At 42.1% G+C, this 27,484-nt stretch overlaps 1 protein-coding gene across 6 annotated transcripts in view; it reads left to right on the top strand.

Annotated features, from left to right (window-relative positions):
• rpgra (retinitis pigmentosa GTPase regulator a) overlaps nucleotides 1-21,848 on the top strand; it is a 128,117-nt gene extending 106,269 nt beyond the window's left edge. For 5 of the 6 annotated variants that reach the window (XM_067992862.1, XM_067992861.1, XM_067992863.1 and 2 more), the window contains 3 exons: nucleotides 5,890-5,938; nucleotides 14,271-14,581; nucleotides 20,778-21,848. In XM_067992862.1, coding sequence (XP_067848963.1) covers nucleotides 5,890-5,938; nucleotides 14,271-14,581; nucleotides 20,778-21,014 — 597 coding nt within the window. In that variant the 3' untranslated portion in view covers nucleotides 21,015-21,848. The remainder of the gene's footprint in view (nucleotides 1-5,889; nucleotides 5,939-14,270; nucleotides 14,582-20,777) is intronic. The other variant, XM_067992865.1, reaches the window with a different exon arrangement.
• Nucleotides 21,849-27,484: the final 5,636 nt, after the last annotated feature.

Genomic DNA, 27,484 nt, shown 5'->3' with positions numbered 1-27,484 from the left:
CCATCAACTGAAGCACAAGTACAATAATTTGAAAGGAAACTAGATTATTAACACATGTTTGGTGGTGGGTATAAAGGATATGAAACAAAGACAGAAAATGCTAGAAATACTCAGCAGTTCAGGTAGCATCCATTGAGAAAACCACGAGAGTTGAGGTTTCAGGTATAAATCCTTCCTCAGAACAAAATATATTGCAGATAAACAGCATCTAAGAAGGAACAGAGCAAAAGAAAGGAGGAAGAGGGATACCATACACAATGAACACATAGAAACATAGAAAATAGGAGTAGGAGTAGGCCATTCGGCCCTTCGAGCCTGCTCCGTTATTCAATATGATCATGGCTGATCCTCTAGCTCAATACCATATTCCCGCTCTCTCCCCATACCCCTTGATGCCTTTTGTGTCTAGAAATCTATCTAGCTCTTTTTTATATATATTCAGTGACTTGGCCTCCACAGCCTTCTGTGGTAGAGAATTCCACAGGTTCACCACCCTCTGAGTGAAGAAATTTCTCCTCATCTCAGTCCTAAATGTCCTAACTCGTATCCTGAGACTGTGACCCCTCGTTCTGGACACCCCAGCCAGGGGAACATCCTCCCTGCATCCAGTCTGTCTAGCCCTGTCAGAATTTTATACGTTTCAATGAGATCCCTTCTCATTCTACTAAACTCGAGTGAATACAGGCCGAGTCGACCCAATCTCTCCTCATACGACAGTCCTGCCATTCCAGGAATCAGCCTGGTGAACCTTTGCTGCACTCCCTCTATGGCAAGTATATCCTTTCTTGGGTAAAGAGAACAAAACTGCATACAATACTCCAGGTGTGGTCTCACCAAGGCCCTGTATAACTGCAGTAAGACATCCTTGCTCCTGTACTCAAATCCTCTTACAATGAAGGCCAACGTACCATTTGCCTTCCTAACTGCTTGCTGCACCTGCATGTTTGCTTTCAGTGACTGGTGTACAAGAACACCCAGGTCCCTTTGTACATCAACATTTCCCAATCTATCACCATTTAAATAATACTCTGCCTTTCTGTTTTTCCTTCACATTTATCCACATTATACTGCATCTGCCATGTATTTGCCCACTCACTCAACTGGTCTAAATCGCCTTGAAGCCTCTTTGCATCTTCCTCACAACTCACGATCCCACTTAGTTTTGTGTCATCAGCAAACTTGGAAATATTACATTTGGTTCCCTCTTCCAAATCATTGATATATATTGTGAATAGCTGGGGCCCAAGCACTGATCCCTGCGGTACTGCACTAGTCACTGCCTGCCGCCCTGAAAAAGTCCCATTTATTCCTACTCTCTGTTTCCCTGTCTGTTAACCAATTTTCAATCCATGCCAGTATATTACCACCAATCCCATATGCTTTAATTTTGCACAATAACCTCCTATGTGGGACTTTATCAAAGGCCTTCTGAAAATCCAAATAAACCACATCCACTGGTTCTCCCTTATCTATTCTACCAGTTACATCCTCAAAAAACTTCAGTAGGTTTGTCAAATATGATTTCCCTTTCATAAATCCATGTTGACTTTGTCTAATCCCATTGATATTTTCTAAGTGGCCTGTTATCACATCCTTTATAATAGACACTAGCATTTTCCCTACTACTGAAGTTAGGCTAACCAGTCTGTAGTTTCCAGTTTTTTCTCTCCCTCCTTATTTAAATAGCGGGGTTACATTTGCCACCCTCCAATCTGCAGGAACTGTTTCATAATCTATGGAATTTTGGAAGATGACAACTAATGCATCCACTATTTCCATGGCTACCTCTTTTAGTAATCTGGGTGCATATTATCAGGCCCTGGGGATTTATCGGCTTTCAGTCCCATTAATTTCTCCAGCACTTTTTTTACTAATACTAATTTCCATTAATTCCTCCTTCTCACTAGTCCCTTGGTTCCCTAGCATTTCCGTGAAGACAGAACCAAAGTATTTGTTTAATTGCTCTGCCATTTTGTTTATCCCCATTATAAATTCTCCCGTTTCTGACAGTAAGGGACTTACATTTGTCTTCACTAATCTTTTTCTTTTTACATACTTGTAGAAGCTTTTACAGTCCACTTTTATGTTCCTTGCAAGTTTACTCTCATACTCTATTTTTCCCCTCTTAATCAATCTCTTGGTCCTTTTTTGCTGAATTCTAAACTGCTCCTAATCCTCAGGCTTACTACTTTTTCTGGCAACTTTATATGACTCCTCTTTGGATCTAATACTATCCTTCATTTCTTTTGTTAGCCACGTTTGGGCCGATTTTTCTTTTGTGTTTTTGCGCCAGAAAGGAATGTATAATTGTTGCAATTCATGCATTAGTTCCTTAAATGTTAGCCATTGCCTATCCACCGTCATGCCTTTTAATGAAGCTTCCCAATCTATCATAGCCAACTCACTCCTCATACCTTTGTAGTTTTGTTTGTTTAGATTTAGGATCCTAGTTTGGGATTGGACTACTTCACTGTCCATCTTAATGAAGAATTCTATCATGTTATGGTCACTCTTCCCTAAAGGACCCTGCACAACAAAATTATTAATTAACCCCTTCTCATTGCACAATACCCAATCTAGGATAGCCTGTTCCCTGGTTGGCTCCTCAACATTCTGGTCTAAAAAACCATCTCGTACACACTCCAGGAATTCATCCTCCACAGTATTATTGCTAATTTGGTTTGGCCAGTCTATATGCAGATTAAAGTCACGCATGATTACTGTAGTACCCTTGTTACATGCATCTCTAATTTCCTGTTTGATGCTGTCCCCTACATTACTGCTACTGTTTGGAGGCCTATAGACAACTCCCACCAGTGTTTTCTGCCCCTTGGTGCTTCTTAACTCCACCCAGACTGATTCTACATCTTGATTTTCTGAGCCAATATCCTTTCTCACTATTGCTCTGATTTCATCCTTTACTAACAACGCCATCCCACCTCCTTTTCCTTTTTGCCTGTCCTTCCTAAATATCAAATACCCTTGGATAGTCAGCTCCCAACCTTGGTCACCCTGCAGCCATGTCTCTGTAATTGCAATTATATCATATCCGTTTACACCTATTTGCGCTGTTAATTCGTCTACCGAATGCTTTGTGCATTCAGATACATTGCCTTTAGATTTGTCTTTTTAACATTTTTAGACATCCTAACATTTTTTTTTACTATGGCCCTATTTGTATTATTACCATCTTTTCTTACCCGGACCCTATTTGTTAGTGCACTCTTTTGTTTGTACACTCTGTCCCTTCCTGACACAATCTGGTTATCCTTACCCCAATCACGTTCCTGCACTGCTTCTTTGTCTTTTCTCTTTTTAGCATTCTAGATTTCTCTCCACCGGGACTCTTCTCCCCCCCCCCCCCCCACCGCCCCCCCCCCCCCACATCGCCTTATTTAGTTTAAAGCCCTATATACCTCCCTAGTTATTCGATTCGCTAGAACTCTGGTCCCAGCATGGTTCAGGTGTATTCCATCCCAACGGAACATCTCTCTCTTTCCCCGGTACTAGTGCCATTGCCCCACGAATCGAAAGACACAGAGGAAAGACCTAGAATTGCCTGTAAAATGCTAATGTTGTGGATCAAGAAATGGTTAAAGGCCAGAAGTGATATGCGCAGGAGAAAAAAGGAGGCATAATGAGAGAAATCAAAGACTCTTGGTTGGAGAGGTCATGGAGCACAGCAGGTGCCAGAAACACCACCAGTTGGGGTGAGACTAGGATACATAAAATTAAAATAAATCTATGGATAAAATTAAGAATAAAACTTACCCGCAGGGAAGAGAAAATGAGGTAAAAATCAAAATGGCACTTGGACCTGGGTGACTCAAGCCATAGTGCCAACAATGGCGGGAAGCTTGCAATGGCAGCATGATAAGCAATATAGGATTTTGATATTATATTAAAGTGAAAGTGTTGACATACATTTAATAGCTTTTTCCACATTATAAATGGTGACATAAAAGATGTTACTCAAAATTCGTGACAACCAAAAGTAAGGTTTATGGACAGTGGGAACGTCAAATATGCAGGAGTTTTAATAATATACTAATAGTTGACCTTTCATGGCGTTGCATATGGCAAGTCAAGACCATGCACGATCTTCATGTCAAGTGGGTGGGAATAATTGGACCATGGTCAAGTGAGGACTGCAACAATGGAGGTCAGAGAGCGGGGGGGAAGTAGAAGGAAAGGAGAGAGAAGGGTAGATCAAATGTAAAGACAACTAAGGACAGAGAAATAAACTGTAATATGTGGGGTGGGTGGGGGTAAGAGGTAAAGTAGGGTTAGACGTTGCGGGAGCTAGGGGCAGGTAAAGCAGGTATAATCAAAACAAAGGATGCCAAGCTGATAATGTAGATATTTGGAGGGATAACCAAAAGCATGGTCAAAGAGGTGGGTTTTAAGGAGGGTCTTAAAGGAATAGAGGGAGGTGGAAGGGAGGGAATTCTGGAGCGTAGTGCCTAGGTGGATGAAGACATGGTGGTACAAAGGGAGGGGTGTTGCACAAGAGGCCAGAGTCAGAGCAATGAAGTCTTTGGTGGGGGAGATGGAATTGTAGAACTGAAAGAGCTTACAGATATGGAGAGGGTGAGACCATGAAGTGATATGAACATGAGGATGAGAATTTTAAATTTGAGGCTTTGGGGGACCGGTAGCCAATTTAGGTCAACAAGGACAGAGCTGATGGGTGAGTGGGACTTGATGCGGGATAGGTTACGAGCAGGAGAGCTATGAATGAGCTGAAATTTACGGAGGGTCGAGTCTGGAGGTGACTGAGGCATAGATGAGAATTTCAGCAGCAGATGGGCTGAGGTAGGGATGGAGGCAGGCAGAATTGCAGAGGTGGAAGTAGGCAGTCTTTGTAATGGAGAGGATATGGGGTTGGAAGCTCAGCTCGGGGTCGAACAGGATAGCGAGGTTGTTAACACCTTGCTTCACAAGGGACACCAGATGTGATTGATTCCCTGACCACACATTATCTATTAACACTTACGCAGGCACAGGCAAATATGAATAGAATATAAAAGAGGAAAGGCTGTGATGAGATTAAAGGTATTCAGAATTATGCTTGGTGCATAAGGATGCCAAGGTACTCCATTCCCACAGCATTCTCGGTCACTATTGGGAAAAGGCAGAGAGGGAGAGGCAGCAATGGTGGTAGGGAAAGATAAAAACTGGAGGAGTGGGGCTGGATGCCGACATACCCCAGCAAGTGGGTGGGGTGCGTCATTGAGGTGATTGTTAATGGAGGTTGTGGAGATGGACATAGATAATTGGGTACAGGAACAATGGCTGATTATTTTCTCCCTCCAATGTCCACAGTCATTGCGATTGACTGTGGCAGACCTCAGACACATGCTGTAGTGCAGTGGGCAGGCCATAGCCCGTGCAGCCAATTGCATATTCTTTCTGACTCTTTAAAATTTAAATGGCTCCTCTGTTGCCCATGGTAATACTGGATGCCAGAGATGAACAGCAGTCTCTAGTGCTCAGTGTTGTTCAGGCACAAATGATGGAAAATATTTTGGATGATGCATTTCTGTCACTTGCTTATCATTACAGTATGTCTGGCGTTATATGGGAGCATATATTGTATATCATTGTCACTTCCCACAGAAACGAGTGGCAGAGTGACTCCCAAAGAATTTCCCACCCAAGTCCACTTGAGTTATACCTGGGAATTGCCATAACTCAAACCGGAAAATCTAGATCCTGATAGCTTCCTGAGCTGCATGGTTCAATGGCTTGCTGCACTGAGCCACCATTGTAAATACATAATTTATCCTACTCTCATCAGTTTGTTTTTATTTTGCTAATATCTTTATTGATAAGGATGGCAAACAAATCAATTATTTTTTATACTGACGTTTGTTTTTTTTTCCCAAGGGAACATCAATTAATAAAGAAAAAACAGAATCTGAGGAAGATGAACAAGGTATGCAAAAAACATACCGTACTGAGCTAAGCAATGGCAAACATTTAAAGAAATAATTCATAATTCCCAACGAATATACATACCCTTTTAGGAATAAAAACTCCACAGGAAAACTGATCCAACCGTGGATAACTAGAGAAGTTAAAGATAGTATTAGATTAAAAGAAGAGGCTTACAATGTTGCCAAAAAGAGAAGTAAGCCTGAGGATTGGGAGGGTTTTAGAAATCAGCAAAGGATAACCAAGAAATTGGTAAAGAGGGAGAAAATTGAATATGAGAGTAAACTAGCAAGAAATATAAAAACAGATTGTAAGAGGTTCTACAAATATATAAAAAGGAAGAGATTAGCGAAAGTAAATGTGGGTCCCTTAGAGGCAGAGACAGAAGAAATTATAATGGGAAATAAGGAAATGGCAGAGACATTAAACAAATATTTTATATCAGTCTTCACAGTGGAAGACACAAAAAATATATCAGAAATAGTGGGGAACCAAGGGTCTAACGAGAGGGAGGAACTTAAAGTAATTAAGATTAGTAAAGAGAAAGTTTTAGAAAAATTAATGGGACTAAAAGCCAACAAGTCCCCTGGACCTGATGGCCTACATCCTAGGGTTTTAAAAGAGGTGGCTGCGGAGATAGTGGATGCATTAGTTTTGATCTTCCAGAATTCCCTAGTTTCTAGAACGGTCCCAGTGGATTGGAAGATAGCAAATATAACCCTGCTATAATAAAGGAGGGAGAGAGAAAACAGGGAACTACAGGCCAGTTAGCCTCATGTCAGTAGTAGGGAAATTGCTAGAATCTGTTATTAAAGATGTAGTAACAGAGCACTTAGAAAATCATAATATGATTAGGCAGAGTCAACATGGTTCTATAAAAGGGAAATCATGTTTGACAAATTTATTAGAAATTTTTGAGGGTGTAACTAGCAGGGTAGATAGGGGGAACCAGTGGATGTAGTTTATTTGGATTTTCAAAAGGCTTTCAATTAAGTGCCACATAAGAGTCTGTTACACATTCAAGTCCAAACCATCAATATATACCACAAAAAGTAAAGGTACATGGATTTTAGCAAGGCTTTTAACAAGGTCCCACATGGCAGACTGGTCAAAAATGTAAAAGCCCATGGAATCCAAGGGAAAGTGGCTAGTTGGATCCAAAATTGGCTCAGTGGTAGGAGGCAAAGGGTAATGGTTGACGGGTGTTTTTGCGACTGGAAGGCTGTTTCCATTGGGGTTCTGTAGGGCTCAGTACTCAGTCCTTTACTTTTTGTGGTATATATTGATGGTTTGGACTTGAATGTGGGGGCTTGATCAAGAAGTTTGCAGATGACACAAAAATTGGTCGTGTGGTTGATAGTGGGGAGGAAAGCTGTAGACTACAGGAAAATAGCAATGGACTGGTCAGGTGGGCAGAAAAGTGCCAAATGGAATTCAATGCAGAGAAGTATGAGGTAATGCATTTGGGGAGGGCAAACAAGGCAAGGGAGTACACAATAAATGGGAGAATACTGAGAGGTGCAGAGGAACAAAGGGACATTGGAGTGCATGTCCACAGATTCCTGAAGGTAACAGGACAGGTAGATAAGGTGGTTAAAAAGGCATACGGGATATTTTCCTTTATTAGCCAAGGCATAGAATATAAGAGCAGGGAGGTTATGCTAGAACTGTATAAAACGCTAGTTAGGCCACAGCTTGAGTATTGCGTACAGTTCTGGTCACCACATTACTGGAAAGATGTGGTTGCACTAGAGGGGGTACAGAGGAGATCTACGAGGATGTTGCCAGGGCTGGAGAATTTTAGCTATAAGAAAAGATTGGATAGGCTGGGGTTATTTTCTTTGGAACAAAGGCGGCTGAGGGGAGATTTAATTGAGGTATATAAAATTATGACAGGACTAGCTAGAGTGGATAGGGAGGACCTGTTTCCCTTAGCAGAAGGGTCAGTGACCAGTGGGCATAGATTTAAAGTAATTGGTAGAAGGATTAGAGGAGAGCTGAGGAGAAATTCTTTTCACCCAGAGGATGGTGGGGGTCTGGAACTCACTGCCTGAAAGGGTGGTAGAGGCAGAAACCCTCAACTCATTTAAAAAGTACTTGGATGTGCACTTGAAGTGCCGCAACCTACAGGGCTACGGACCAAGTGCTGGAAAGTAGGATTAAGCTGGATAGCTCTTTTTCGGCCAGCAAGGACACGATGGGCTGAATGGCCTCCTTTTGTGCCGTAACTTTCTATGATTCTGTGATGATTCTATGATTGCAGTTGAACACATAACTCAATTTAAAGTTGCTTTTACTTATTTTTTTTGTTCAAATAGAACTTGCTTGCTCGTTCCCAGTTTCATTCATGAATGTTGTTTAGATAATATGGATGGCATTGTTTCTCAATGCATAAGTAGTTTTAAAAGCTTGTACTCTTGACTTGTAAGCCAACTAGTGAAGGAATTTTAGTTGGCTTCTCAGTGACCCGCTTAGCCCCAAGTTCCCCAATCTTTGATTAATACTGTATTTAAACTATTCCAGTCAAAGCTAAAATTTTAGCTCCCGTGATAACTTAATGGGTAAATGATCTGTTCGATGGGGTATTAAGCCATTCGGAACAGGAGGTCCCAGGATCTATGCGAAGTTAGCTTATCTATGCTAAGTTAGCTTATCTCCTGTTCCAGTACAGCTACAACACTGGCATCTACGCGACAATGTGGAAAATTGCCCATGTATGTCCTGTCCACAAAAAGCAGGACAAATCCAATCCGACCAATTACCGCCCCATCAGTCTACTCTCAATCATCAGCCAAGAGATGGAAGGTGTCATCGACAGTGCTATCATGCAGCACTTACTCACCAATAACCTGCTCACCAATGCTCAGTTTGGGTTCCGCCAGGACCATTCGGCTCCAGACCTCATTACAGCCTTGGTCCAAACATGGACAAAAGAGCTGAATTCCAGAAGTGAGGTGAGAGTGACTGCCCTTGACATCAAGGCAGTATTTGACCGAGTGTGGCACCAAGGAGCCCTCGTAAAATTGAAGTCCATGGGAATCAGGGGGAAAACTCTCCAGTGGATGGAGTCATACCTAGCACAAAGGAAGATGGTAGTGGTTGATGGAGGCCAAACATCTCAGCTCCAGGACATTGCTGCAGGAGTTCCTCAGGGCAGTGTCCTAGGCCCAACCATCTTCAGCTGCTTCATCAATGACCTTCCCTCCATCATAAGGTCAGAAATGGGGATGTTCGCTGATGATTGCACAGTGTTCAGTTCCATTCGCAACCCCTCAAATAATGAAGCAGTCCGAGCCCGCACGCAGCAAGACCTGGACAACATCCAGGCTCAAGCTCATAAGTGGCAAGTAACATTCGCGCCAGGCAATGACCATCTCCAACAATAGAGAGTCTAACCATCTCCACTTGACATTCAATGGCATTACCATCACCGAATCCCCCATCATCAACATCCTGGGGGTCACCATTGACCAGAACCTTAACTGGACCAGCCATATAAATACAGTGGCTACAAGAGCAGGTCAGAGGCTGGGTGTTCTGTGGCGAGTGACTCACCTCCTGACTCCCCAAAGCCTTTCCACCATCTACAAGGCACAAGTCAGGAGTGTGATGGAATACTCCCCACTTGCCTGGATGAGTGCAGCTCCAACAACACTCAAGAAGCTTGACACCATCCAGGACAAAGCAGCCCGCTTGATTGGCACCCCATCCACCACCCTAAATATTCACTCCTTTCATCACCGGCGCACTGTGGCTGCAACATGTACCATCCACTGCAGCAACTTGTCAAGGCTTCTTCGACAGCACCTCCCAAACTTACGACCTCTACCACCTAGAAGGACAAGGGCAGCAGGCACATGGGAACAACACCACCTGCACGTTCCCCTCCAAGTCACATACCATCCCGACTTGGAAATATATCGCCGTTCCTTCATCGTCACTGGGTCGAAATCCTGCAACTCCCTTCCTAACAGCACTGTGGGAGAACCTTCACCACACAGACTGCAGCGGTTCAAGAAGGTGGCTCACCACCACCTTCTCGAGGGCAATTAGGGATGGGCAATAAATGCTGGCCTCGCCAGCGACGCCCACATCCCATGAACGATTAAAAAAAATCTCAACCGGGGTGACAATGTAGTTGTTACAAATGGGAAAAATAAGCCAAGATTCCCTATCCTGAATGCTTTCCAGTATCCATGCTGGAATAGGTGCATGTTCAGATGTCAGAGAGAGGGACATCACCGGGCTTGGCTTTAATGTCTATGGCCAAATAGCCAACTGACATGTGAAAAATTTCTCATGGATGAGGTAGTGGACAGCTGCAAGTACCTGTAGAATTGTGTCCCAGCATAAATCTGCATCTTTTGGAAAGGAGGAAAGTAGGGCAGAAAGTATTTTTGGGAAGAGTTTTGCTGTAAATGTTCAGTCATAGCAACTATAGACATTGTGTACTGCTTTTGACGGCAATTAGAAAAAATGTGAACTCTATTAAAGACTCAAGTAGGTTTCTTTTATTTCTTAGAAGCAAATTTGTTTATCTCTAGTTTCTCTTCTATCTCCCCTCATGGCCTCTCCGAGTTTATCTTGTCCATGAGACCCAGCTCCTGCACCCTCAACCCTATTCCCACCAATCTGTCGGCCACCCAACTTCCCTTCCTTGCCTCCATGTTGGCTGATGTTGTTAACGGTTCCCTCTGTCCTTGCAAACTACAGCTCCATTTCCAACCATCCTTTCCTCTTCAAAGTCCTAGAACGTGTTGTTGCCTCCCAAATCCGTGCCCATCTTTCCTGCAACTCCATGTTTGAACCTCTCCAATCAGGTTTCCGCCCCTGCCACAGCACTGAAATAGCCTTTATCAAAATCACAAATGACATTCTATGTGACTGTGACCGTGGTAAACTATCCCTCCTCATCCTTCTTGACCTGTCTGCAGCCTTTGACACGGTTGACCACACCATCCTCCTCCAACGTCTCTCCTCTGTCGTCCAGCTGGGTGGGACTGCGTTCGCCTGGTTCCATTCTTATCTATCCAGTCGTAGCCAGAGAATCACCTGCAATGGCTTCTCATCCCGCTCCCGCATCGTTACCTCTGGAGTCCCCCAAGGATCCATCCTTGGCATCCTTCTATTTCTCATCTACATGCTGCCCCTCGGCGACATTACCCGAAAACACAACGTCAGGTTCCACATATATGCTGACGACACCCAGCTCTACCTCACCTCCACCTCTCTCGACCCCTTCACTGCCTCTGATTTGTCACACTGCTTGTCCGACATCCAGATGAGATGACATTTCCCCCAACTAAATATTGGGAAGACCGAAGCCGTTGTCTTTGGTCCCAGCCACATACTCCATTCCCTAGCCACCGACTCCATTCCCCTCCCTGGCCACTGTCTGAGGCTGAACCAGACTGTTTGCAACCTTGGCGTCCTATTTGACCCTGAGATGAGCTTCCGCTCCATCACCAAGACCTCCTACTTCCACCTCCATAACATCATCTCCACCCCTTCCTCAGCTCATCTGCTGCTGAAACCCTCATCCATGCCTTAGTTACCTCCAGACTTGACTATTCCAATGCTCTCCTGGCCAGCCTCCCATCTTCCACCCTTCATAAACTTGAGCTCATCTAAAACGCTGCTGCCAGTATCCTAACTCGCACTAAGTCTCGTTCTCCCGTTACCCCTGTGCTCGCTGACCTACATTGGATCCTGGTCCGGCAACGCCTTGACTTTAAAATTCTCATCCTTGTTTTCAAATCCCTCCATGGCCTTGCCCCTCCCTATCTCTGTAACCTTCTGCAGCCCTACAACCCTCCGAGATCCCACCAATTCTGGTCTCTTGTGCATCCCCGATTTTAATTGCTCCACCATTGGCGGCTGTGCCTTCAGCTGCCTAGGCCCTAAGCGCTGGAATTCTCTCCCTAAGCCACTCCGCATCTCTACCTCTCCTCCTTTAAGATGCTCCTTAAAACCTACCTCCTTGACCTGTCCTAATATCTCCTTATGTGGCTCGTTGTAAAATTTTGTTTGATAGTGCTCCTGTGAAGCACCTTGGTATGTTTTACTACGTTAAAGGCGCTATATAAATGCAAGCTGCCGTTGTTCTAGCTGCAAAAAACATTCATTATGGGTACTGTAACGCACTGCAGCTCTTTTCTAATGAAGATTTCCATTTATTTTCCAAATTGCTTGATATTAGGCATGAGCTACTTTAAAATGTATATATTGCTCAACTTTCCATTGTATCAAATAGAGTACATAAAAATTATTAAATAACTACCTGGATAATTTTAAACTCATACCGCTTTAGTATTTTTTTTCTCATGATTACATTTCTGCATTATTTTTCTACAAGCACAGCCTACCCTCACCTAGTATGCACAACGTAACCATAGTTAAAGGGAAGACAACTAAAATGGAAGATTGTTTTATGTACTGATAGGGGTATATTTTCCAGGATATGCAGCAACCCATGCTAAATTTCAGAATCATGAACTCAGGTAACCTTGCATGGAATGCAAAGAATCTCTACCGCACACCACTGCAAACTTATGTTGTCCAGTTTTCCCCCAAATACCACAGATATGTTCTTCTTAACTGTACAGAGTTTACACATAATAATGACTTAAGACCAAAGTTAATTCAAACATTCAGACTCTGGAAGTTGTGCTACATTTCTAAATAGTGACCTGTGACATTTTAATAAAGTTATTAAACAAGAATTAATCTTTAAAGTTTCTATTTTCTGAACTTATTTTTAAAAATCTGAGGAACTCTAGAACATTCATATGTTTTTAACCCACCAGTAAGCACAGATGCAATGTTTAACAACAATAACTAATATCTTTAATGTGCCTTTAACATAGAAAAATGTCGCAAGGCACTTCACAGAAACACAATAAAGAAAATGAATGCCAAGACAAAAAAAAGTTATTAGGAGGGGTGACCAAAAGCCTGGTCAGAGGTAGGTTTTAATGGGGGGTCTTAAAGGAGGTGGAGATACAGAGGGGTTTAGGGAGGGAATTTCACAGGGTGGAGCCTATAAGGCTGAAGGCATGGCTGCCCAAGGTGGGGCGAAGAGTGTGGGGGGGCGGTTGAGAATGCACAAGAGGACAGAGTCGGAGGAATGGAGAGTTTTGCGGGAGGTGAATTGGAGGAGGTTTAAAAAGTAGGGAGGGGCGAGGCCACGTGGAGGAGAATTTTAAATTTGAGGCTTTGGGGAACCAGGGGCTAATGTAGGTCAGCGAGGATGGGTGAGTGGGACTTGGTGCGGAATAGGATATGAGCAGCAGAGTTTTTGATGAGCTAAAGTTAATGGAGAGTGGAAGATGAGAGGCCAACTAGGAGAGCATTAGAATAGTTGAGTCTGGAGTTTACAATGGCATGGATGAGGCTTTCAGCAGCAAACAGTCTGAGGTAGGTGCAGAGGCAGGCAATGTTACGGAGGTGTAAGTAGGCAGATATTGTGATGGAGAGAGTAACAAACTTCATTCATTAAACACCAAGTGATGCAAAGAGAATATCAATTGAATATTTTTCATCTAGCAATTCCTATGTTCGTAAATACACCAGAATTAAATAAGACCGTTTTAGCTATTTAAAATAAGCCTAATATATGTCACCTTTCAAGAAAATCTTGTGAATTATACGTAAAGCTGCAGTAGAACACATCCGGTTCAACTAACTATAAATTAAAGCAGTGTATATTAGAATGCATGCATTTATTATTGAAGTGGTTTGAATGTAAAAATTCATGTTTTAGAGTGCAGTAACTAGGAGAGGCAGAACATATTGGAACACCAGAGTGCTGTACCATGGAGTGGTAGAAGAGGTTCACATCTGTGTTGAATAGATATGTGAAATTCCTAGTCTCATCCATACTAGTCATAGGAGGTGCTCCCCATTGGGGAAGAGGGAGATGGAAGAAGGTAGTTCCCTGAACATTGTCATTCACCTCCAGTTCCTAGTTTCTGAGCAGTATTGATGGAGGCCAGCAAACCACTGATTGCACATTTCATTAGCTGTATGAAGACCAAAAAGAAGAAAGAGAAAATACCTTTCAGGAAAAAAGTCTTGCCCTCAACAACAATAAAATTACAGTGACTAGAGTATTTTTTTTGTGATTATTACTGTCAACTTCTATTACAGTAGAAGTTGATAAGTAGTGGCATCACATTTTATTGTAACTGTGTTTTAGCTTTAAAAGCTATAATATATTTGTTAAAGTTTTCAAAATATTTCTTATAATACTTTAACCAACTGTTGTTGATGTTTCAAAGTCACAACTACATGGGTAAAAAGTATTCATGACTGTTCTCCTTTATTGACAAAAGATCTTCAGGAAAATGAAGTCACAAAAATTTCAGAAGAAAATGGTGACACAGAATACTCAGCAGAAAATGGAGACACAGAAAATTCAGAAGAAAATGGTGACACAGAAAATTCAGGAGAAAATGGAGATACAGAAAGTTCAGGAGAAAATGAAGATACAAAAAGTTCAGGAGAAAATGAAGATACAAAAAGTTCAGGAGAAAATGAAGATACAAAAAGTTCAGGAGAAAACAAAGAGACAAAAAGTTCAGGAGAAACTAAAGAACTCATAAAAGAAAAAAGGTCAAATGGTTTACTCAACAGAACTAAAAATGTAAGTAGACTTGTGCCACTCCTTTCTCTTTCTATTATATTTTGTTTCATTTTTATGGTTTAGTGCTAGAGAGCAAAATAAATTTCCTTTTGGTCACAGTTAAATGCTTTTATTTAAAACACACACATCGATGGAAATACAACTGATAAAATAACACTTTTTTAGAAACAATATACAGTATCTACAGAAAACACTTGGATTTCTCAGATGAATTCTCTGATGTCATGAGAACCAATAAAGAACTTTGTGTACAAGATAGTCACCATAAAAAAGGGCTGTCAAATGAAAAAAAGCTTGAGATGGGGGTTATTGAATAACGGTTTTCTGCAGAAATCTGTTCTATATCCCTATACAGCTGTGTACACTATGCACAAATGATGTGGAGCAATATAGGAATTAAGCTGGTTTGTAATTTAATAGGTTACAGAACACCACTGAAGATGTTACTTTTATTCACAATAAAAACCAGCTGGGATACAGAGGGTGTAGGATTTATACTGCAAAATTCAAGGTCATGGTGAACTTTAAGAGAATTAACTGAATAGCTTTTAAGATCAGCATGAGGTTCTCTTCACTTAGTTTATCATACAAAAAAATAAATGTTCTAGAATTTTTTTCGGTGGTAATTCCAACAAGTCTGGGTATAACACCTATGCTTGGGGAGTAGCTAGAGAATATGTATTGGATCTGTGTGAAATATGTACTAATATTTTACTCATGATAACCTCACAGCTCGCGAGTGACAAGTAATATGCTTTGATATTAACCATGATGCCTTCTCCCCTCCCCCATTTCATCACCGTGAATTTGAAAGTACTAAAAATAAAAATGTTTTGATTACTATTTCTCGCTTAATTTTCTTTCCCTTACTCCTTCTCTTCTAAAGGTGGCAACCCTTGCTGGTGTATGGTTGAATGAGCACCAGCAGTTCTCCTGTGCCTCTTCACCAGTGGCCATTCTTCATGTGTGAGTGTCAGCTGCCAAAGTTGAGCTCAGTCCAGCCCTGACACAATGTCCACGCAAATCACGAGCAGGGTTACTGGATAGCAATCAGCAACAGAAACCTTGGCCAGTTTTCTCCTTCTATGGCTTAGGGATGCTGAGTCAAACTTTGCACCCTGAGCCGATACCTGCTAATTCAACATAGATTAAATTATACAGCAATTTTTGGTGTCAGATATCAAAGATGAGAATGATCAACCCTGACACAATATCCGCACATATGTGCTCTAACTGGGGTGGCTGGGTGGCTGAATTATTGGTCAGTTTTCTGATCAATCCTGGGACCTTTATCATCTGTATGCCTTAGTGCTGCACCACACAGTTCTTCCACCATTGTGACTCCATTTTTGCTAACTTAATACTTTTCCTCAAAATTATAAATAGATTTTATTCTAAATCAAAAACAAAATACTGTGGATCAAGAAATCTGCAATGAGAACAGAAAATGCTGGAGAAGCTCAGCAAGTCAGGCAGCATCTTTTTTTTTATTTGTTCATGGGATGTGGGCGTCGCTGGTGAGGGGAGCATTTATTGCCCAGCAATTGCCCTTGAGAAGGTGGTGGTGAGCCGCCGCCTTGAACCGCTGCAGTCCGTGTGGTGAAGGTTCTCCCACAGTGCTGTTAGGAAGGGAGTTCCAGGATTTTGACCCAGCGACGAAGAAAGAACGGCAATATTTTTCCAAGTCGGGATGGTGTGTGACTTGGAAGGGAACATGCAGGTGGTGTTGTTCCCATGTGCCTGCTGCCCTTGACCTTCTAGGTGGTAGAGGTCGCGGGTTTGGGAGATGCTGTCGAAGAAGCCTTGGCGAGTTGCTGCAGTGCATCCTGTGGATGGTACACACTGCAGCCACAGTGCACCGGTGGTGAAGGGAGTGAATGTTTAGGGTGGTGGATGGGGTGCCAATCAAGCGGGCTGCTTTGTCCTGGATAGTGTCGAGCTTCTTGAGTGTTGTTGGAGCTGCACTCATCCAGGCAAGTGGAGAGTATTCCATCGCACTCCTGACTTGTGCCTTGTAGATGGTGGAAAGGCTTTGGGGAGTCGGGAGGTGAGTCACTCACCACAGAATACCCAGCCTTTGACCTGCTGTTGTAGCCACAGTATTTATATGGCTGGTCCAGTTAAGTTTCTGATCAATGGTGACCCCCAGGATATTGATGGTGGGGGATTCGGCGATGGTAATGCCGTTGAATGTCAAGGGGAGGTGGTTAGACTCTCTCTTGTTGGAGATGGTCATTGCCTGGCACTTGTCTGGTGCGAATGTTACTTGCCACTTATGAGCCCAAGCCTGGATGTTGTCCAGGTCTTGTTGCATGCGGGCACGGACTGCTTCATTATCTGAGGGGTTGCGAATGGAACTGAACTATGTGCAATCATCAATGAACATCCCCATGTCTGACCTTATGATGGAGGGAAGGTCATTGATGAAGCAGCTGCAGATGGTTGGGCCTAGGACACTGCCCTGAGGAACTCCTGTCGCAATATCCTGGGGCTGAAATGATTGGCCTCCAACAACCACTACCATCTTCCTTTGTGCTAGGTATGACTCCAGCCACTGGCGAGTTTTCCCCCTGATTCCCATTGACTTCAATTTTACTAGGGCTCCTTGGTGCCACACTCGGTCAAATGCTGCCTTGATTGCCCATCCCTAATTGACCTTGAGGTAGGTGGTGATGGGCCGCCTTCTTGAACCGCTGCAGTCCGTGTGGTGAAGGTTCTCCCACAGTGCTGTTAGGAAGGGAGTTCCAGGATTTTTACCCAGCGACGATGAAGAAACAACGATATATTTCCAAGTCGGGATGGTGTGTCACTTGGAGGGGAACATGCAGGTGGTGTTGTTCCCATATGCCTGCTGCCCTTGTCCTTCTAGGTGGTAGAGGTCGTGGGTCACTCTCACCTCACCTCTGGAATTCAGCTCTTTTGTCCATGTTTGGACCAAGGCTGTAATGAGGTCTGGAGCCGAGTGATCCTGGTGGAACCCAAACTGAGCGTCGGAGAGCAGGTTATTGGTGAGTAAGTGCCGCTTGATAGCACTGTCGACGACACCTTCCATCACTATGTTGATGATTGAGAGTAGACTGATGGGGCGGTAATTGGCCGGGTTGGATTTGTCCTGCTTTTTGTGGACAGGACATAACTGGGCAATTTTCCACATTGCCGGGTAGATGCCAGTGTTGTAGCTGTACTGGAACAGTTTGGCTAGAGGCGCGGCTAGTTCTGGAGCACAAGTCTTCAGCACTGCAGCCGGGATGTTGTCAGGGCCCATAGCCTTTGCTGTATCCAGTGCACTCAGCCGTTTCTTGATATCACGTGGAGTGAATCGAATTGGCTGAAGACTGGCTTCTGTGATGGTGGGGATATCGGGAGGAGGCCGAGATGGATCATCCACTCAGCACTTCTGGCTGAAGATGGTTGCAAACGCTTCAGCCTTGTCTTTTGCACTCACATGCTGGACTCCGCCATCATTGAAGATGGGGATGTTTGCAGAGCCTCCTCCTCCCGTTAGTTGTTTCATTGTCCACCACCATTCACGACTGGATGTGGCAGGACTGCAGAGCTTTGATCTGATCCGTTGCTTGTGGAATCACTTAGCTCTGTCTATAGCATGTTGCTTCCGCTGTTTAGCATGCATGTAGTCCTGAGTTGCAGCTTCACCAGGTTGGCCCCTCATTTTTAGGTACGCCTGGTGCTGCTCCTGGCATGCTCTTCTACACTCATCATTGAACCAACGTTGATCCCCTGGCTTGTTGGTAATTGTATAGTGAGGAATATGCCAGGCCATGAGGTTACAGATTGTGCTGGAATACAATTCTGCTGCTGCTGATGGCCCACAGCGCCTCATGGATGCCCAGTTTTGAGCTGCTAGATCTGTCCTGAATCTATCCCATTTAGCACGGTGATAGTGCCACACAACACGTTGGGTGGTGTCCTCAGTGCGAAGACGGGACTTCGTCTTCGCGAGGACTGTGCGGTGGTATTTCCTACCAATACTGTCATGGACAGATGCATTTGCGACAGGTAGATTGGTGAGGACGAGGTCAAGTAGGTTTTTCTCCCGTGTTGGTTCGCTCACCACCTGCAACAGGCCCAGTCTGGCAGCTATGTCCTTCAGGACTCGGCCAGCTTGGTCTGTAGTGGTGCTACTGAGCCACTCTTGGTGATAGACATTGAAGTCCCCCCCTCACCTCCCCCAGAGTACATTCTGTGCCCTTGCTACCCTCAGTGCTTCCTCCAAGTGGTGCTCAACATGGAGGAGGACTGATTCATCAGCTGAGGGAGGACGGTAGGTGGTAATCAGCAGGAGGTTTCCTTGCCCATGTTTGACCTGATGCCTTGAGATTTCATGGGGTCCGGAGTCAATGTTGAGGACTCCCAATGCCACTCCCTGAAAGGTATGATTGGCTGAAAGGTATAATTCTGTGAGTAAGGCTGTTGCTTGACTAGTCTGGTGGGATAGCTCTCCCAATTTTGGCACAAGTCCCCAGATGTTAGTGAGGAGTACTTTGCAGGGTCGACTGGGCTTGGTTTGACTTTGTCGTGTCCGATGCCGGGTGGTCCGTCCGGTTTTATTCCTATTATTACTTTTTTTAGCGAGATTGTACAACTGAGTGGCTTGTTAGGCTATTTCAGAGGGCAGTTAAGAATCAACCACATTGCTGTGGGTCTGGAGTCACATGTAGGCCAGACCGGGTAAGGACGGCAGGTTTTCCTTCCCTAGGAAAGTGAACCAGATGGGTTTTTACGACAATCTGGTAGTTTCATGGCCACCATTACTGATACTAGTTTTTTTTATTCCAGAAAGAAACAGAGTTAACGTTTCAGGTCGAAGACCTTTCGTCAGAACTGGAAGATGTTAAAGAGTTAAAGTTTCTGAGCAAGTACAGAGCCAGGGAAAGAGGGGGGAGGGCGGCGAGGGGAGGAAAGAACAAAAGGGAAAGTCTGTGATAGGGTAGAGGGCACGAGTGATTAAATGACAAAAGGGATGATGGTGCAAGGCAAGGAAGGTGGAAATGGGACAGGTTAAGAAACAAAAGATTGATCAGGAGTACCTGTAAATGGCAACAACAGAACCATTACCAGCACTAGCTTACCAAAAAAATGAGACCAGTGGTTATAACTTTTTCGGTCCTAACTTGCACCAAGTCCCGTTCATCCATCACCCATCTGCTCGCTGACCTACATTGGCTCCCGATCCGGGAATGCCTCGAATTTAAAATTCTCATTCTTGTTTTCAAATCGCTCCAAGGCCTCACCCCTCCCTATTTCTCTAACCTCTTCCAGCCCTACAACCCTCCGAGATCTCTACGCTCCTACAATTCTTGCCTCTTGCGCATCCCCGATTTTAATTGTTCCACCATTGGCGGCTGTGCCTTCAGCTGCCTAAGCCCTATGCTCTGGAATTCCCTCCCTAAACCTCTCTGGCTCTTTACCTCTCTCCTCCTTTAAAACGCTCCTTAAAACCTACCTGTCACCTGTCCTAATATTTCCTTATGTGGCTTGGTGTCAAATTTTGTTTAATAATCGCTCCTGTGAAGCACCTTGGGGATGTCTTACTACGTTAAAGATGCTATATAAATGCAAGTTGTTGTTGTTGCTTGAACCTATTTATAGTGTATACTTGAATAGTCTTCCATAGTAACTTACTCCATAATTTGCTTGCCCTTTCATTCCTTGCTCCCATACTAGTTATTTTTCATTTATCCACATTATATTGTATCTGATGGTTATTGGCCTTAGTCACCTAAAAGATCCAAATCCTTCTGAATTTGGTTGCATTGTTCTCATTATTTACCCAGCCTCCTATTTTTGTATCATCTGCAAACCTCAATGCTTACAATAGCTGTATTTATGTCGAGTGTACTAAAATAGCATGGATCCCATGAGCAGGCCTTGGGGCACCCTGCTTATAACCTCTTAACAGCCTAAAAAGCTCCAATTTATGGCTACCTACCCTTTCCTGTTTTTAAGCCAATTAGCTAGCCAGTGCTGTAACTTTAGTTTTCCATTTCCTTTCTCCTTTTAAAAGTGTAAATAAGCAAACAAGGATGTTACTCTGATTAATCAATACTACCAACAAAACTTGTGGTTAATCTTTTTCCTAGATATAAGAACATATATTGACTGAAAACAAGTGTTCTTTAAAAATCATATTACCCCAGTGCCTCAATATAAATGATGATTTACGGTGTAATTGCAGATGGCACTGTTTAAAAGAAATTACACCAAAGAGTCCGAAGAAAAGGTAGAGCACAAGAAAACAAAATCAGAGGGAAAAACCAAAGACAACTCAAACGGAGATGAAACAAATATTGCAAATCTGGACAATTCTGCAGAGGATATTATGGACACCACTTCATCTAAGCAAAACAAAAAAGTTGCAGTACAGAGCAATTTTAGAAACAAATATAAATCAACTACTTGTGTGTTGGTGTAAAGAACCAACAGTGGCAGGGAGGGGTAGCAGGTTCCTTCTAAGCAATTCAGAAGAACACGTTGCACTTTAATTATATGCCGTTAGGTTATGTCCCAAAATGTAGCTTCTTTCTACTTATGTACATATGTACTTATGTGCCTAAATGGGCATCAGTGTTATTAGAACCACTGTCTATGGAGATCTGTAATGAAACACTTGATGCTAAGCAAATTTGTTTTATTCTTGCAGGGTTTCGATAACAGTCATGGTATAATGTTTCAATAAGTGGTTTGATCAGGATAATGTAAATTGGTATATTTTTGTATGAACAAAATATGGTTTGAATGTTTCAGTACTGTGGCTATAATGGTGCTTTTCTAACTTTGTCACTTGCTATAAAACTTACATTATTTATCCTGCAATGTTTTTTTCAATGTAAATAATCCATAATTTTGTGGAGGATTTAAATACAGTTTAAGTATTTGAAAATATCATTCTTAGTATAATTTCTTAACTGTATTTGAAAACATTTCATGTTAACATCAGGTTTTACTTTTTGAATGGCAAACCATTCAAATCAATTTGTCATACATAAACTGGGATTCTTCATAATTCACATGTTTTTCAACACAGCTGAAAGTAAGTAATATGATATTTAATATGTGACATTTCAGTGGAATTGAATTAAGTGGCTCAGAAATGTCTTTTCACAGTGAAACAAACCCATCCTCGATCTGATGATTTATAGCCGGTTGGAATTTACAGTAAGCTGTTAAATATGATGTGATTTGTAAGTGCCTTTAGGAAGAATGACTACTATCCTGGAATTTTAAACATAAATCTTGAATAAAATGTGAAAATCTCAGAGTTTTGTTTTTTTACAATACAGTTGCACTTTAGCTGCATTATTCCTTTGCAGCATTGTTCCAGCTGTAACTAATTCTCCTTTGGTTCTCAGTGAATAGTAATAATTGTGTAAACCCTGTCAACAGCTTTCAGTATATAAAGGGAAACACTGAGATTGTAAAACATGTTTAAATGTAATAGTTCCAATATAGTTTTGCCATGATTTTTGTATGTCAGCATTTGACTAGTTTGTTTACAACAGCATTTCAAACTACAAAATGCCTAACCTCTTGTCTTCCATTAGTCCCAATACCATTGCAGCTGTCAGTTTGCTCAGCCACTCCCTTACTTCCGCCTTAGCACCTTGGTCCCAGCAAAACCTTCATTGTCTCATACCCTGGTCCTTCCCCCTGCTATACCCCCTATCCTCACTCCCTAAAGCGCAGACTTGGGTGCATCTGGGGAACAAGTGGCTAAGACATCCATCACTAGATCTAACGGGACCACATCAATTTCCATTGGGCCTCATTCTCCTCCGCCAAAACCACCCACTCCTCTATGATCATCTTGGAGAACAAAGATAACCCCCGGATTCTTTTCTCCACCAACCACTGTCTCGTTAAACCCCTTTCCCCTGCCTCCTCCGCCCTCACCTTTTAACAACAAGTGCAAGGAGCTCATGGACCTCCTTGTCACTAAGATAGAGACCAACTGTTCCGCTTCCTCTGTGGCTTCCCCTCTTCCCTTTGCCCACCAAGCCAAATTTCCCCCACCTGCCGTAGCCCTTTACTCCCTCCCTCTCTCCCCCAGGCCTTCTCTGAGCTCATCATGTCCGTGCGACACACCTCTTGATCCAATGATCCCGCGCTCAGTAAAATCACCCTATTCCCAATGGGTACAGTACCTAGTGGTTATGGTACTGAATTATCAACCTAAAGGTCGTGGGATTAAATCCCACTATGGCAAGTTATGAAATTGAATTCAATAAATCTGGTAAGTTATGTGCTAGCACCAGAAAATGACCATGAAAACTGCAGGATTGTCGTAAAAAACCAACAGGGTCACTACCATCCTTTGCAAATTGCCATCATCATTCTTCTCCTCAATAAACCCATCCTCGATCCCTTTACCTTTGCAAACTAACGCCCCACCCCTAGCCTTTTGTTGTCAAAGTCCTTGAAAGTGTTGTCGCCTCCCAAATCCACACCCATCTTTCCTGCAATTCCCTAACCAAGGTCCCGAATTACATTCTCTGACTGTGATCATGGTACGATATCTCTCTCTATCCTCAACCACATCATTCTCCTCAAACCTCTCCTCTGTTGTCCAGCTTAATGGGACTTCCCTCACTCGGTTCCACTCTTACATCCAATTGTAGTCCGAGAATGGCCTCTTTTTCCATCCTTCATAAACTTCAGATCATCCAAAACTTTGCTGCCTGTGTTGTATCCCACACAAAGCCCTACTCACCCCCCACCCTGTCCTTGCCAATCTGCATTGGCTCCTGGTTCCCCATTACCTCAAATTTAGGATTTTCATCCTTGTGTTTAAATTTCTCTGGGGCTTTGTCCCTCCCTATCCTTGTTATCTCCCCTCTCCGAAATTGCAGTTTCTCTGATTGCAGCCTCTTGTGCTTTCTCTCCCCTTCATCCTGCCATTGTGGGTCGTTCCTTCTGTCACCTAAGTCCCATGCTCTGGAATTCCCTCCCTAAATCTCTCCACCTCCTTTTATAACCCTCCTTAATACCCACATCTTTAACCAAGCTTTTTGTTACCCCTCCATTAGAGGATATTTTTTTATTTAGGATAAGATGTTCTATCTATTCCTCAAAAATCAATAAGGTCCTTTAAACGCTGATGTCAAGCGTTCATAGATTTTTTTTTTTAAGCGTACAGTACATGCAAAAGTACTTAAGCATGGACGTAAAAGATATAACCACTCCTGATGGTTGGGGACTCAAACGCGATACAGTTCTGAGCTCAGTATTCAGATTCATCAAACCTTATGAATCCAAATCTTATTACTGTCTGCCATTTTTTATAATGTCCATTATCAAAATGTCCATAATATGGTAAGCTTTACATCTTTAAAATGCATAATAGTGACTAATGGGTACTTTTACAATACTTCTATTGATTGACATGGGTGAAGATGTAAACACCTTGCTTTCCACTTTCTCACGAGTACAACTCTGTATAAGGAGATTCTAATTGGACCTATGCCGTATCAATTTCTTCAGCTAATAAGCTAATTTCCTTACTAACCAGCTCTTTTTCCATTGTGCTAACAAGATCAATGTAACTCCCTTATTTTGTTATTTTACAAATTTCTCTCTTGTTACATATAATTGTTATTCCACCAAATGAAACTACTTATTGCAAGTCTGTCTTTGATTCTGTACCATTCAGCACCAGCTTAATTCCCCCACATTCTACAGAAACCTTAATTAGATAATATTTACCCAGATGTTTTCCTTTTGCAAGAGTAACAATAGTCCTTGCACACATTATCAATGATTACAATCTCCCTGAAACTTAGGAACCAGTATGCAATGGTATGTCTCCAATTAAATTCTCTCATTAAGCAGGTGTTAACTTCACATTCCTTACTTAATAAACAAAGTCTAAAGGCAACATTACTACAATATAAAGAAAAATCAATAACAGTTTTAGCACACTTCAAGTCAGTCTGATTAACCCTTTTCTTACAACTGTCATATTCTCCTTTGCCTCAGTGTCCATTTTAAAATTATGCTTCAGTGAAGCACTTTGGAACATTCTTCTACGATAAAGACGCTATATAAATGCAAGTTGTTACAATTGTTGGTCAACTATTTCTGTTATATTGTTGTGGTTATGTTGCCGCATCTCTCGCTCTCCCTTCTGCCAGTAGTGTGTACAGATATTGTTGTCAGTCAATAGACACTAGAAAAAGTTCATAGATGTTTGATGAATTTTGAAATTGCCTAAAAGATGATACTCTAAATGTCCTAGAATTTGTCTTCAGCGTTTCAAATTTTATTGCTAATCTCCAGGATTTCACAGTTCAACATAGATTATCCAGAGGATTAGATTAAAGTGCAAAAAGTCCTAAAGTATATTTTATAGTTTTATCAACTTATTTGAGACAACACCAAAACAAATGCCATATTAGAGGTTTACCAATCAACAATTAGAAGTTGTGTGTAAACTGATTTTATTTTCTGAGATAATTTGAGCCTAACCTCTAGTGTATTGCTTTTATCTAATAGAATGGAAATCATATAGTGCTATAACAAAGAAGCAGGCCAATTGGCCCTTCCAGTCTGCAAGGTGTTTTTCTCTACATGAGCCACCCATTCTAATCTCACTCCCCTGTTTGCTCCCCGTACCTTTTAATATTTCTCTAATTGCCTTTCGAATGAATTTATGGACCCTGCTTCAACAATGGTTTGTGGCAGAAAATTCCACATTCTCACCACCCTCTGTGTAAAGACATTTTTTCCAAGCTCCCTTTTAATTCTTTGATTATCTTAAATTTTTGACCTCTTGTTGCCATCCCACCAACCAATGGAAGCAATCTATCACTATTTAACTTATCATAACCCTTACTAATCGTGAAGAAATTTATCAGTTCACCCTTAACCTTCTCAGTTCTAATGAACATAACCCTAACTGCTCAAGTCTGGCTTTACACCTGATAACATCATAATGAATCTATACTCTACCATTTCTAATGCTTTTATATCCTTCCTATAGTGGGGTGCCCAAAACGGCACACAATACTCCAACTGTAGCCCGACTTGCTTTTCTATTCTACGATTCTAGATATAAAACCAAGGATTCTGTTTGTCTTTTTTATGATCTTAGCTACTTGTTCTGATAACTTTGATAATGTGTATCTGCACACTCAGGTTCCTCCACTCAATTTAAGATCATACCATTTAAGGTATATTTTCCTCTATTCATACTTCCAAAATATATTCCATCACATTTTTCTACATTGAACTACATTTGTTACCTATCTGCCCAATCTGGTAGCCTATCTGTGTTGCCCTGCAGTCTTTCACAATCCTCATCATAATTTGGTGACCCCAACAAATTTTAATATTGTTCCGTCAATTCCCAAATTCAGATCATATGTATAGTGAATAAGAGTGGCCCCAATACAGAACCCTTGCATCTTTCCAGTTTGAGACATTTCCTTTTATCCCAATCTTTGCTTTCTGCTCTCCCATAATCTCTATCCTTGTGACTACATTCCCCTTAATTCCACGTGCCATTATCTTTGCTATTCATCTCTTATGTGGCACCTCATCAAATACTTCTAAAAAAATCTATATAAACCACATCAATTGCATTTCCTTTGTCTATTCTCTGCTATTTCTTCAAAAAGTCAGTTAGTTAACCCCTTGATTACTGGATGACTTCCAAAATGTGTGTTTTATCTCTTGTACCGTGTATGTGGTCAGAAAATTTATGGTGTTTGATGGTGCAACTCTCCCACATTATAGCATAACTGTACATCAATCGCTTTTTTGGCCAACGCACATATTACCTGGGTACCAGCCGTGGCTCAGTTGTTAGCACTCTTGCCTCTGAGTCAGAAGGTTGTGGGCTCAAGCCCCACTCCAGAACTTGAGCACAAAATCCAGTGCAGTATTGAGGGAGTGCTGCATTGTTGGAGGCGCCGTCTTTCGGATGAGACGTTAAACCGAGGCCCCGTCTGCCCTCTCAGGTGGACGTAATAGATCCCGTGGCACTATTTCGAAGAAGAGCAGGGGAGTTCTCCCCAGTGTCCTGGCCAATCTGGTCGTTATCTGGTATCTGGTCATTATCTCATTGCTGTTTATGGAACCTTGCTATGTGCAAATTGGCTGCCGCATTTCCTACATTACAACAGTGACTACACTTCAAAAAGTACTTAATTGGCTGTAAAACGCTTTGGGACATCCTGAGGTCGTGAAAGATGCTATATAAATGCAAGTTCTTTCTTTTATCACACTATGCCTATCTCTAACGTATGCTTAACTTTTGTCTGCTTGTGTTTTAGCCAATTATGTGTGTATCTGTATTCATAGCATTAGGTTAATGAGGATACAGCCACAGAGGGAAAGTATACAATATGTGGTCACAATTGTACCAAAAGAAGGTTTTCTACTTCATTGACTTCTCTGTTCATTCTAGCTGAAATTGTGGAGGAACGAGAATACTTGAAATGAGAATTTTACCAGAACTAAAAAGTTAGTGACATTTGAAAACTCAAAATAATAAATCTATGGACATTACTTAGTCCAGAGTCTTATATGGCAGAATAGTCTTATAAGAATGATGATATAGAAAGCAAAGTAACTTGCAGCCATCTACATGGTTGGATTACATTCCTGTCATATTATGAAGTTCAGACTCTTCCTTACAATCTGCAAATTTTGAGGCACAAAAAATTGAATTACAAATCCACTAAAATGAGCACAGCTTTTTAAAAAAATATATTTTTTAATGATGTGATTCACAGAAAGTGGATACTACTATTGTTACAGAAGTAAAATCACCATCATTGAAAGTAATCAAGACTTGGCAGATCTGCTTCTTGTCATGCATCTGTTTGGTTGCTCTCCTCCAAGAAAATACACAAACCCTTTTGCAAAAATGGTTACCCCCCACCC

Source organism: Heptranchias perlo, chromosome 11 (genome assembly GCF_035084215.1).
Source record: "Heptranchias perlo isolate sHepPer1 chromosome 11, sHepPer1.hap1, whole genome shotgun sequence".
NCBI classification, from domain to species: Eukaryota; Metazoa; Chordata; class Chondrichthyes; order Hexanchiformes; family Hexanchidae; genus Heptranchias; species Heptranchias perlo.
This window is presented reverse-complemented; position numbering and strand designations above follow the sequence as displayed.